Source organism: Rhopalosiphum maidis, chromosome 4 (assembly GCF_003676215.2).
Source record: "Rhopalosiphum maidis isolate BTI-1 chromosome 4, ASM367621v3, whole genome shotgun sequence".
Classification (NCBI taxonomy): Eukaryota; Metazoa; Arthropoda; class Insecta; order Hemiptera; family Aphididae; genus Rhopalosiphum; species Rhopalosiphum maidis.
The window spans coordinates 52,632,024-52,644,918 of record NC_040880.1 but is presented as its reverse complement, the minus strand read 5'-3'; the positions used below and the strand labels follow the sequence as shown (position 1 = coordinate 52,644,918).

Genomic DNA, 12,895 nt, shown 5'->3' with positions numbered 1-12,895 from the left:
TATGTTAGGTGAATCACCTTTTTTTACGTATAAAGGGCATTAACAATACAAGATTAAAAATGTTTAGAATAGTGATTATAGAGAGGGTTAAAAATGTGTAACTTTTGATGGAGTATATACTAAATATCAAGTCTGAAGTATTTACGTTATGTTTATGATTAAGGTCAAGGTCGTTTGATGAAAATATTTCGAGGAGGGTCAATAAAATATAATATTCTGATGTTTTATAGAAAGTAATATAGATTTTTGTTGCATTTTAGTCACCAAAAAAGCGGTAAGGCCACCTGTGGACGACCGAAAGTTGGATTGCTATGCCAAGTATGCCCCTTTCTATTCCATGCCGGACGCCGGTCGTACGTTATCAGTCAGTCAAATGAAATCATATCCATATTTGTTGTAATAATATTATTATAACATACTCAACGGCTTGGTATTTTACAGATTTTTTATCATGTCGAGTGGAGGAGATAAGCAGCATTTGAACGGTCAATTATTTTTAATTCTCTCTGCTTTGTTGTCTGCAGTTTTGCCGTTCCAACTGTTCCGAGTATCTGCCCATAATAGAGTGGTGCCACAGTACGAGTTTTTATCAATGTATAGTTTCCTCTGAAGGTTAGTTGTTTTTTCGCGTTATAACATTTTTGGTAGTGGTGGTGGAACCTGACAAACTCGTATGCATTCAGTTAATCAGTTTTCAGTTTTCACGATTGGACAAAACGCAACAGCTGAAATAATGTAGACCACTAGTCTCTTGACTCGTTACTCGTTAGTCTGTTGGAGTTATGGGTCACCACCACCACCACCACCACTGTAGTCTAATGTATTAGCCAGCCACACAACCATCTCCAATCTCCCTCGTCTGTAATTATCGTTATACGAATTACGTACGTCTTTATGTCTGTTCAGTACAGTGAGTACCAACCGCTGGTGGTTTTCTCATAGACTAGTCATAGATTCATAGTTTAAATTTTAGTTGACATTTTTCAAAACTTATTAGTCATATTTGGTTACCAAATATCATTAGTTTTTAATTATTTTTTTTCATGGCGTTGTATTCAAGAATATCCTGATTTCTCTTTTTGTATGAAACATGGCTCCTGTTTTAAGTAAATACGTGACTCAAAAAAATGCAATCATCGGAAGTGCCGTTGCTGGAGTGCCTTTGTTACTTTATGTGTTAAAGAAATATGCTTTCCAAAACAAGAAAACGGTTAAAAGGTAATTATATTAATTAGTATAATAATTTGTGTAACATCAATATACCTAAATGTGTTTTATATATTTTTTGATATACCTATTTTTTAATAGGAGAGCTCCAGAGAATGACATAAAATACCTCATAGTTGATGTAAGTTCGAATATTATTTATTATAATAATTAGGTATAGTATAAATTTCAATAGTTTGAAGATCAAAGTTATTTACGGCCAGTGGCGCAGGAATTACTTTTCATGAGGGGGGGCAAAACATAAAAACCTAATAACAATTATAATACATATATATATATATTTGTTATTAATAATAGAAATCCCTTTCTTGATATTTTATTCTTTTAATGTTGATATAGGTAGTATATAATAATATAAAAATTATTCAATTATATGAATGTATTAATATAATTATAGTATAATATAAATATAAATATATAAATAAATATAAAAGAAATAATAATATTATAACGCACATTCAGGAAAATGAGACTAATTTTGAATAAGTAAACGTATAAATTAAACGTTTTACGATTGTTTACCCTTTAATTTTAATGTAGTATGGGGGGTAATAGTATACTTTTACCCCTTTGGATTATATCTGAGGGGTCAATTGCCCCCTTCTCCGATGCCACTGTTTATGGCTAGGGCTATTTAGATTATTCTTAAACTTCATTAAACAGTTTAATTTTAATAACAATTTTTTATTTGTCTACAAACTATATTAGTTCTTACATACATTTATAATATTATGTGTAATTTATAAAATGATAAAATTTTTAATTTTTAAAATACCTAACTAAATAAATAAGTAAAATAACTAAATTATTTTCCTATACGTTTTTTAACTCATACATATAAATTTTATGTAATTAACATAACCTATCCTAGAAATATAACAGTAGTAATAACAAGTTTAAAATATTTGTTAAAGTAGTGTTTCAAATGTTAATTTATTCACGTTTCATCGAATTGACTAATATATTGAATTCATTAGAAAGAAAACATTGAGGTCATTGTATAACATTTTAAGTTTAGATAGAGGCTTAGATGGAGCAGTGTTTCACATTGATAACCCTTGTCACTATGTTCCTCTTATTATACATTTAAAATTACAATTATTAACAAGGAATTATTTATTCAAATTTAATATTCATACATCTTTTGTAAAAAAGCCATTCTGCTTTGGATAATATTAAACTAATTAAAAAATGATTTGCTTTTAAAAAATCAAAAACTTAATGCAGTTAAAGTATCAATTTTATTGGTAGTTAATATTCAATAAAAAGATATAATATACTCATAAACAATATGTACATAAACTAATTATATAACATTCACACATCGTTAAATTAAAATTAAGGATACAATTAACATTTAGTCAATTTGTTAAATTATTATTAAATTGCTCTTTCTCAATGAATACCTAGCTTCATTAAATGTGTTCTTGCTGTTTATCACAGTTTTCATGAGTGTAGGATGTTAGACAGACTGAACTAATATTTTTACAATATTAACTTATTTTTTCATAAATATAATGCTTATCCTTTCATCTAATTGAATTATTTTTGAGTATTCTGATTCCCAATAAAAATTAAAGAATTTTAAATAGTTTGTAGTAAACAAACTAAGTTTAGTAAAAACATTTACTTTATCAATGTTTACTTGGCTATTTTACTTTATACTTTTGAAATTCTGTTTTTGTATATAAATATAATATTTATTAATTACAATCATAAATCATAAAGAATATACCTTATATTTTGATATAATTATATCTGTTAAATAAATGTGTTTTAATAATTCTGTAACAGGCTTAACCTGTTCTTAAATGGATTTAATAATATCCAAAATATCATAAAATGTACTGATATACATTTTATACTTTTTTATCTTACCTATATTATCATAATATAAGAATATTATATAACAATAATATTATTATGCTGAAATTTGTAACCACTAACCTTGGATCATTTTAGGTATTCATAAAAAAAACACATTTTTAATTTGTATTTGAACTAGTGAACTAAGTGTATAGAATAAATAATTAAAATTTGCTTTAATTGTTTATTTGTTTGACACTAAACATAGATATCTGTGTTATAATGTATAATTTTATATAGTACAATCTAATTCATTACCTAATCAGGTAGATATTTAATTTTTTTTAAACATGAAGTAAAATGGTTCTATCCTACAAAAATCTTGTTTGAAAATAAAAATAAAAATAAATATTAATTCACAAAATTTATATGATATGTTACATTATTGCAACAAATAAAAAGAATGTTTGTAAATAATGTTGTTGCACTAAACTTACATAATGCATTATCCTTATAATGTATGTATGTACTATGTATGTATGTTTGTATATATATATACTTTAAAGTATAAAGATAATTTCTATTAAAGTTTTATGAAATTTTGAAAAGTCCTGGATTTAAATTTGTCATGAATCATACTATTATGAATAGTAAGTATAATTCTTATAATAGTGAACAGTTGCAATTCTAATAGTTTATCATACCTTTAAAGTTTAATCCTCTCCAGTCTCGCTCGTCGCCCCCTTGTTATTTAGTGAAATGCACTACCTACCAACATTAATTTTAATAATTATTTGATTATCTTAAGCAGAATATTTGAAACAAGTATTTAAAATGATTAGAGAATTTAAATGAAAATTGACATGTAATACTTTGCAAAATATGTATTATAATGTTTACAACTGTATAAAATAATACTGAGCTGAACAGGAAATTATTTTTCCCTGCACAGACTAATCTGATTATTATTATTTGTACAGAAATCGGCAGAAACAAAGAACACAAATCGAGCACATGTCAATGCCCGCTTTATTAAACAACTCTTTCATATTTTAAAAATCATTATTCCTGGCTTTACATCTCCAGAGTTTGGGTTTCTCTTACTTGTAGCTGCATCACTAGTAGCCAGATCTTATAGTGACATATGGATGATACAAACTGGAACGGTTGTTGAAACAGCAATTATAAGTATGAATACAACATTGTTTAAAACTCAACTATTATACTTTTTTGCTGGAATGCCTATTGTAAGTAGACTTATTTTTCTAAAATTTTTATAGTAAATTTATTTAAAAGTAATTAGGTATTAATGAATATTAATCATTTTTCAGATTTCTTTGGTCAATAATGTGTTAAAGGTGAGCATACATTAACCGACTGAGGTGGTCTAATATTGTATTAATTCATAATTTTATAATTTACAGTGGAGTATTGGAGAATTGAAGCTTAGACTTAGAACTAGGTTGTCACGTCACTTATATGATGACTATTTAAGGTAGTTTTTTTAGAACATTGTATAAACAGGCAAAAAGTTATGATTATCATTTTTAGAGGATATACTTACTACAAGATAAATAATTTGGACAACCGTATATCAAATCCTGATCAATTATTAACAGCTGACGTCGATAAGTTCTGTGATATGTTCACTGATTTATATTCCAATATCTGTAAACCATTTTTAGATATTATAATATATGTGTACAAATTAACATCTACATTAGGATTTCAAGTAAATGCTAGAAATATGTCCCAAGTTTAATTTGAAAATGTATGGAATAAAAATTTTTTTCAGACTCCTTCTGTAATGCTGGGTTATTTGATGGTATCTGGATTTATTCTAACTTATCTCCGTAGACCAACTGGTAAAATGACTGTAATAGAACAAAAATTAGAAGGTGAATACCGATATATTAACTCCAGATTAATCACTAATTCTGAAGAAATAGCCTTTTACAATGGTAACAACAGGGAAAAGCTTACTATGTTAGCTTCGTTTAATAAATTAGTAAGTACTAGGCTTGGTTTGTAATTGATTAAATTTATAAACTAGTTATACTATTTTTTTATCCCAACTGTTTACTTTTTATGTATTTAATTCTTGTAATCATTATAATTGCATACTTTTAACATAATTCCTATTTAAATATATATTATTTAAAAGGATGCTATACCCGTACGTGTTGTCTCCATTTTACAAATGTAAGATAGCAAAAACTGTTTTGCACAGGAACAAATTGAGAAGACTTCAGTCATAACTAAGAAACTAAATTTAAAATTTTTAAATTTCACTAAATGGAGAACTTTGGCAGTGAAATTTCAAAATTTATTTTTTCGATATCGAAACTACAAATAAAGTTATTCAAGGTCAAAAATAATGGATTTTGAAACCATAAGAACTTTTTTCATACAAGTGGTATCAACAAATTAAAAAAATATTTCATAGATAATGTTCTCAACTATATTGCGTATAAATTTAGAGTCAACTATCACTACAGTCTGAGTGGTTCTATCTTGCACAAAACAGTTGTTGCTATGCTTAAAATTTGTAAAATCAGGACAACACAAGCAGATATAGTGTTCTCTTAGTATTCGAAACTGTTGTAATATTAGTTGTTTTTAAAATAATTTTTGTTAAGAAATTCTCACATTTCCTAATGTGTAAGAGTGTTGGGCTTATACATTTTAATGTATCCACTGTTCATACTACTATTACAAGATTAAATCCTAAGTGAATATTGTATTAAATATTTGATTTTGATTGTACCTATTATTTACTAAAATGAAATCCTATAATGGCTAAACATAATTTTCAATATTATTATCAAATAAATGTATAGTTGTGAATTAAGAAGTCTTAAGAATAAAAAAATACCTGTATTTTTTAACCATTTAAATGTAAAAAAATTTTAATTAATTTTTTAATAACATTTTTAGACAAATCACTTAAGAAAATTCCTTGAATTCAGAGTGTACATGGGTTTCGTAGATAATATTATCGCAAAATGTAAGTGCAAGTTATTTATGATATAATAATTACAAAATGAAAATTACATTTCAAAATATTTTATATTTTTTAGATATTGCTACGGTTGTAGGATTTTATGCTGTTAGTATACCTTTTATGAATCGTAATTCATCTTTAGCCAACCTTTCACAAAATGAACGTTTTCGTGTAAGTACAACATCAACATTTTTAAATAGAAAATTGATACATGACAATTAAAAAGTACAATTAATTTTTAAAACAGTTAAATTTATTAAAAAAAATGATTAACTAATTTAAGCATTGAGTATGCTATTCTAAAAAATTACATTTTATATTTTCTAAAGGTTAATAATCATATATATTATTTAAAAATTATTTTTGACTAAGAAGTAGGAAGTCTAATCTCTATTTTATATTAATATCCAATATTTGAATTACAGAATTATTATACAATGGGTCGTATGTTGGTAAAATTAGCTGAAGCTATTGGTCGCTTAGTGTTGGCTGGCCGTGATATGACACGTTTAGCTGGATTTACTGCTAGAGTTACTGAGATCATGACTGTTTTAAGTGATCTTAATAAAGGACATTATGTTCGGACTATGCTGACTGATAATAATTTATTGAAAGAAAAGAAACTTGTGCCAAACTCTGGTCGTATTATAACTAAAGATAATGTCATTAAGTTTGATAAGGTGCCTCTTGTAACACCCAATGGTGATATACTAGTTGAGGAGTTATCATTTGAAGTTACATCAGGCATGAATGTGCTAGTATGTGGACCAAATGGTTGTGGAAAATCATCTTTATTCAGAATACTTGGTGAATTATGGCCTCTTTTCGGTGGCACCTTAACAAAACCTCCAAAGGGCAAACTTTTTTATATTCCACAAAAACCATATATGACATTAGGTACATTAAGGGATCAAGTTACCTATCCTCATACAAAGTACGTGTTAATTAAATGCTCTTGTATGATACTTTAGAATCATTATATTGTTATAGATAGGTCAGCATCAATCATAATTTTTAATTTGTAATTTTAATAACAAATCTTATATTATGTTCATTTAGGGAGGAAATGCAACGTCGTAGAAAAACTGATGCAGACATTGCTAATCATTTAGAACGTGTACAATTATCATATTTATTGCAAAGAGATCAAGGTTGGGATACTGTTGCTGATTGGATGGATGTATTGTCTGGCGGAGAAAAACAACGTATTGCTATGGCTAGATTGTTCTATCATCAACCGCAATTTGCAATATTAGATGAATGTACAAGTGCAGTTAGTGTTGATGTTGAAGGTTCCATGTATCAATATTGTCGTGATGTTGGTATTTCACTTTTCACAGTCAGCCATCGGAAATCTTTGTGGAAACATCACGATGTAAGTATTAATATTAACATTTTTGTAATACCGTGTATTACATACTTTAGATTATTCAGTTGATTTAGTATTAATTTGTGCACCAATCGGCATCACCCAAACTGTATTGGTACTATAGTGATAAGCACAACTAAAAAATACTTAATACAACAGATATTTGAGTAGTAAAAATAGTGGTGTAAATTAATCAGTAACACAGAGCTCATATAATAAAAAAAATACATTCATGTTATTTTGGCTTTACTAATGTGTATTACTGTTTAAATATATCTTGTATGATTTTTCACTTTTGTTTATTAATTTTAATACTTGCATGATAGTAAATAATAATAATTCATCTGAATAAATTGTACTTTCTACCTATTGATAATTGTTGACATGCGCTATGATAATAAATTACAGTAGTCTCGATAGCCCAAATTGTATTGGGAATAAAAATAGATTTAATTTTTGAGTTATATATTATGACATATATTGTGTTGAGTGTATATATTATGTAAATTGTCTGGGACAAAACATTAAGTTATTGAGACTTAACTATAATAACTAATTTTCTTTCAAAAAACTCACTATTGTGAGTTATTATAATAACTTACATATATAATTAGCTTATATAATTAACTTATTATATAATTTGCTTTTTGGGTGTTTTTTCTTCTGCACTTTTCATGGGTGTGTACTGTGTATTTAATAAAATTAATTATTTACTGAAGTTCATAATATCCAGACAATAATATAAATGATACTGTTTTCTAGGTTTATAAAATATGCCACCAATTTATTTAGTACATTGCTATTTGCTAGATTTAATAATAAAATGTACATTACAATTTAAATAATAAACTCAATATGTATTAATGTATTCAACTATTTATATCTCTGTTCCATGTAATATAATACTATGTATTGTATAACATATATTATTTATGTACTTAATACCATGAAACTGAGAAATCCAATGATATCTTTTTTTAATCTATATAGCATATTTAAATCATTGTTATTGTGTTTCAGTATTATTTACAAATGGATGGAAGAGGATTATTCCAATTCAACAAGATTGATTCAGACACAGAGGAATTTGGTTCATGAATTTGTGGGTGATAATTTTAGTTTTAAAAATAATTATGTACAATGTACATTCATATATGTAATAATATGATTCAATCTTGCCTAATTTTTAAACTTGTGCCTATTTGTTTATGGTGTTAATAGATCAAATTTTTATTTATATGTTTAATAATTAAAATATTATTGTCAAGGTAATCTCTAAAGTTTTTGTAATGCTGATTTTTTTTTACCAGTAGATTGGTTTTAGATTTATTTATTGTATTATTGTACAAAATATATGATTTTTGTATTTATGTTATAACTAAATATTTTATTTTATTATATACTATTCATATTCTTCAGTTTATAACTGACAAATATTTTTCCATAAGTTTTAGAAGAAAAAAATAGTTATAACTAAATCTACAACGTGAGTGATCTTTGACCACAGTGCTTGTCTTAGCTTTACAAAAAATTGCACAATATTTCGTTATTCTACTAATATAAATGGTAAACTAAATTATTTATAAGCTTGTATGTATTAAATGTCTTTTTGAAAGTTTCTTCATTGCTTAAGTATATCAAATAATTGAATATTTTACACTAACTGACCTAATATTTTCGACAATATTTCACCAAGAACTAATAAATATATCTTCTTAAATATAATATTAGCGATGGGCTAGAATGGTGATACACTAATTAGTAGTTACTTAATATGTATGTATAAAAAAAAATGTACAATTTTTTTATTAAATATGACATTTTTATTTAGTACCTATAATGAAAGATACATAAATACACGATAGTATGATACACACATACATTGCACATTGCATAAAATATTTTATATCAAAATACATCACATAGGATATCATTATAATAAAAAATTCAAATGGTAAATCTGTACTTGTAATAATCAAAAGAAAAATCATAGAGGGTTCGTTATCATTAGTGTAATAGACGCTTGTTTTGGATTCAGGATAAGTCACATCAGCGACTGTACATCGGATTATTGAAGATAATAGAGTCAGGATGACAAGACGAAAATAGGCCGCATACGCACATACAATAAATTTTACGTGATAAAATTATAAAATAATAATATTAATAATAATAGGTTTTAACTTTTAAGGATCACAGTGTTACTTATGCGCTCGAACGGTATTCGCGCCTACCGCTTGTTCCTCGCGCCCTTCGTGGTAAAACGTCTCCAAAAGCTTGGCTTCCGTATCGACGGTTCGTCATCGTCCAATTCTCTGGTCGGTGACCCGTGTCCAGAATCGCTTTCGTCCGCATTGTAACGACGGCCAGTCATCGTCGAGTCGTTGCCGCCACGTAAAAAGTCCAGGAAATTCGATTCAGATTTCATTTTACCTGAACGTATAAATTATAAATTATTGATTTAAAAAAAAATAAAGCAGACTTGCGCTAATGTGCAGTTGTGTATAAAATGTGCAGTTCTTATTTAAATGTTGTGCAGTTCATAAAAAATAATATGTTTTGAATTTTTAATAATTAGTTCTATATGTATATGAGCTTATAACATAGATATCATTGGACATTATTTTGTTTTTCAAATTAATTAGAAATTATGATTGAAACATTGATAATTTATCCATGAATATCAAGAGATTAAACCTACTACGGTCTTTAAGATAAACCGTGGTCACGACCATTGCGTTATGCCACCAAATATTGTGATTGTGCTCAAATTAATAACTATTTCCAATTAGAAAATATTGTCAGTTATCATAAAAAACATTTAAAAATAAGATTAATATTAACTGTTTTTTTCACTTTTGAAAAGCAAACAGGGTGTGCAGCTTTAATATTTTTTTAGTGCAAGCTCTGAAATATAGCAGGTAATACCTAACATGTAAATAATTGTAATAATTTTGCAAATATATATTTAGTAGGTATCTATATAATTACATGTGGCCCATGTAGGTGCGACGTCCTTAACAGGGTAATAGAGAATTTTAACTATACCAACAAGATATTATAATATACATTTATTAAAACGTAATCATTTGAGTACCTGCGTACTTAATTAATTAATGCAGACATTGATAATTAACATACAAATTATAACAATATTAATGCGTAATCGGAAACAGTTCAGTAACAGACAAAGGAAAGGGAACAAACATTCCTGCTAGTTAAAATAATTATATTTATTGTTGATGAATTTGGGATAAGTAAAATAAATTGCAAATTTCGTTCAATTAATTACTTCGAGTGTAAAATTTAATATAATATTATTTATTACCTCTAAATGATTTAAAAAATGTACATAATACATTATACATTAATAAAAATTAAGGCTGCCCCCCTGAATTTTTACCTGCGGCTGCGGGTGCCCTTGCCCTTAGTAACAAAAAAATTAACTAGGTTAGGTACCTATACGGCTATACCTATTAAAAAATAAGATCTTTACTAAAAAGCTACGATATATAGGACCATATGGGGATATATAGGTACTGCCCCTTCGCAACACCCTTGGTCACATAGATGATAGATATAATTTACTAGGTACTTCCTATTAGATTTTTAACTTTTAAGTGCTACATATCGCTTACTTACTTATTAATATATAAAACATAATTATATACCATGTCCATGTGTCCATATTATAGTTATTGCGTATCCTACATGCATATATGTAGTATTATATAAAAACGCAATAAATAGATACTTAAATTTGATAATTATTGAGAACACATTTTTAATTATTTTTCGCGAGTTCCTAGTGTCTAACATCATAAAAATATAGAATAGAATATTATATAGAAAACAAAATTCGTTTGCGCATTATACAAGTATACTGCGATTTTGACTCGATGGGTATATTTATACACCTACTAATCCCCCGACACGGGTAAAACGTCATACAAACTATATAGTCTATAATAGGCAGCAGCAGCTAATTCAACCGGTGCTCGAGGGCTATTGCATAGATATAGGCATGCCGTATGTTATTAGACGTATTTAGAATAATATTTAGCAGATCTGGCCGAGAGCAGTATTTTTTGGGAGAGTACTACCTCATGATATATTATAATACACTGCAGGACATCAGCCGCCCCACATCGTGCAAACAAATCCTAAAAATTAGTTTTGAGTCGATTTAAATCCCGAGGCTGTGATCGTCGTCACTCCTACCACTGTCATAACTGCATATTAAAAACATCCCCGTGATGATATACCTATATATATTTATGTATGTAGAATGTCGATGTGTACCTTTTTTCTTGCCGGGCATGCCGAAACTTAGACTTCTGGAGTTCAGCTCTGCCTTCAGCTGCTCCGGCGGTATGTCTTCCACCTTGAACTCGTCCGGGTCCTCGACAAACGCCTGTTGCAAGTCTCGCATGATTTTCTTCCTAATGGTTTTCTTCATCGACAGGTGCCGTTCCAGGTGCTTCACGTCGTCCTCGAACGTAGCCGCGCACTTGGTCTGTCGACTGCCGCCGCCCTTGTGCCGTTTTTTCTTGGACCCCTTGACCGGCAACAAGTCCTCCTCGCTAGCCGAACCTACCGATATGGCGCTATCGGTGCCACCCGCGCTAACGCCACCCAACGAGTTTCGGTCGTCGCCCTTCACGTCCAAGCGTCGCAACTCGTTCGGCAGACCATCGGTGTCATCGACGCCGCCGAATATGTCCCTCAAGTGTGGTATGTTCCGCTCGCTAGTCATTTACTGCGAACAAAATAAATATTGATAAAGATAATATAACACACACATCAATATAGCCAATACCTATGAATAATTAGGTGTATATTTGCCGTATTTCGTATTTTAATATTATTTTCAAATACAACATTATATGACGTATACTCGTACCTACATGGCTACATCAATTTATATATATATTATATTTATGGGTATGATGTGTGTTATAAATCATATGAAATATCGTTGACAAAGATTTAACAGCCTAAAAAAACGTATTGTAATTATATTATTTTTAAGGCAGGTGATAAGGTAACATTGTGCAAATTATTGACCTAATCCATTATCTTTTAAATCTATTTTAAATTAGTACACTAATATTTTAGTATTAAATAAATTGATATGTATCACACCTCCTACACAAGTATAGCTGATTGGGGGCGCTACAATATTTAAAATTTAAATGAATTATTTATAATAAAATGTACAATCTATTATTGTTGTAATAAAGTTATTATTATAATCTCGCCTTCTCCAGAATAGTAACGAATTTATAACTTTATCATAATTTATTAATTTTCTTATGTTATATAAGTAGTTGTTGTAGGTAGTTTTTACTATCTATGTTTTTGTAGAAAGTTGTACTATATAAGTACTTAATATCAAAAAAATTAATATATTAAATTATTAAATCCATTCTATAGACGACTGCAATAGGTATCTGTTACAACGGTTTAAAATAGTAATTAATTTAGAT

The 12,895-nt window shown here is 28.1% G+C and overlaps 2 protein-coding genes across 3 annotated transcripts; one reads left to right on the top strand and one right to left on the bottom strand.

Annotated features, from left to right (window-relative positions):
• The first annotated feature begins 459 nt into the window (after positions 1-459).
• Positions 460-9,025, top strand: LOC113556179 (ATP-binding cassette sub-family D member 3-like). 2 transcript variants are annotated; one of them, XM_026960982.1, is made up of 13 exons: positions 460-612; positions 1,061-1,218; positions 1,309-1,348; positions 4,014-4,280; positions 4,365-4,391; positions 4,458-4,528; positions 4,585-4,765; positions 4,829-5,041; positions 5,971-6,040; positions 6,114-6,208; positions 6,463-6,971; positions 7,097-7,412; positions 8,427-9,025. In XM_026960982.1, exons 2-13 carry the CDS (start codon positions 1,091-1,093, stop codon positions 8,502-8,504), a joined length of 1,995 nt encoding a protein of 664 aa, XP_026816783.1. In that variant the 5' UTR covers positions 460-612; positions 1,061-1,090; the 3' UTR covers positions 8,505-9,025. The 2 variants fall into 2 exon arrangements, with proteins under 2 accessions (XP_026816783.1, XP_026816782.1); XM_026960981.1 differs by lacking the exon at positions 460-612 and adding an exon at positions 678-910.
• A 167-nt stretch (positions 9,026-9,192) lies between these two features.
• Positions 9,193-12,162, bottom strand: LOC113556180. The gene is made up of 2 exons (XM_026960983.1): positions 11,709-12,162; positions 9,193-9,839 (listed from the first exon to the last, which is right to left on the bottom strand). The coding sequence occupies exons 1-2, from the start codon at positions 12,160-12,162 to the stop codon at positions 9,637-9,639; spliced, it is 657 nt and encodes a 218-aa protein (XP_026816784.1). The 3' UTR covers positions 9,193-9,636.
• Between the last annotated feature and the right edge of the window lie 733 nt (positions 12,163-12,895).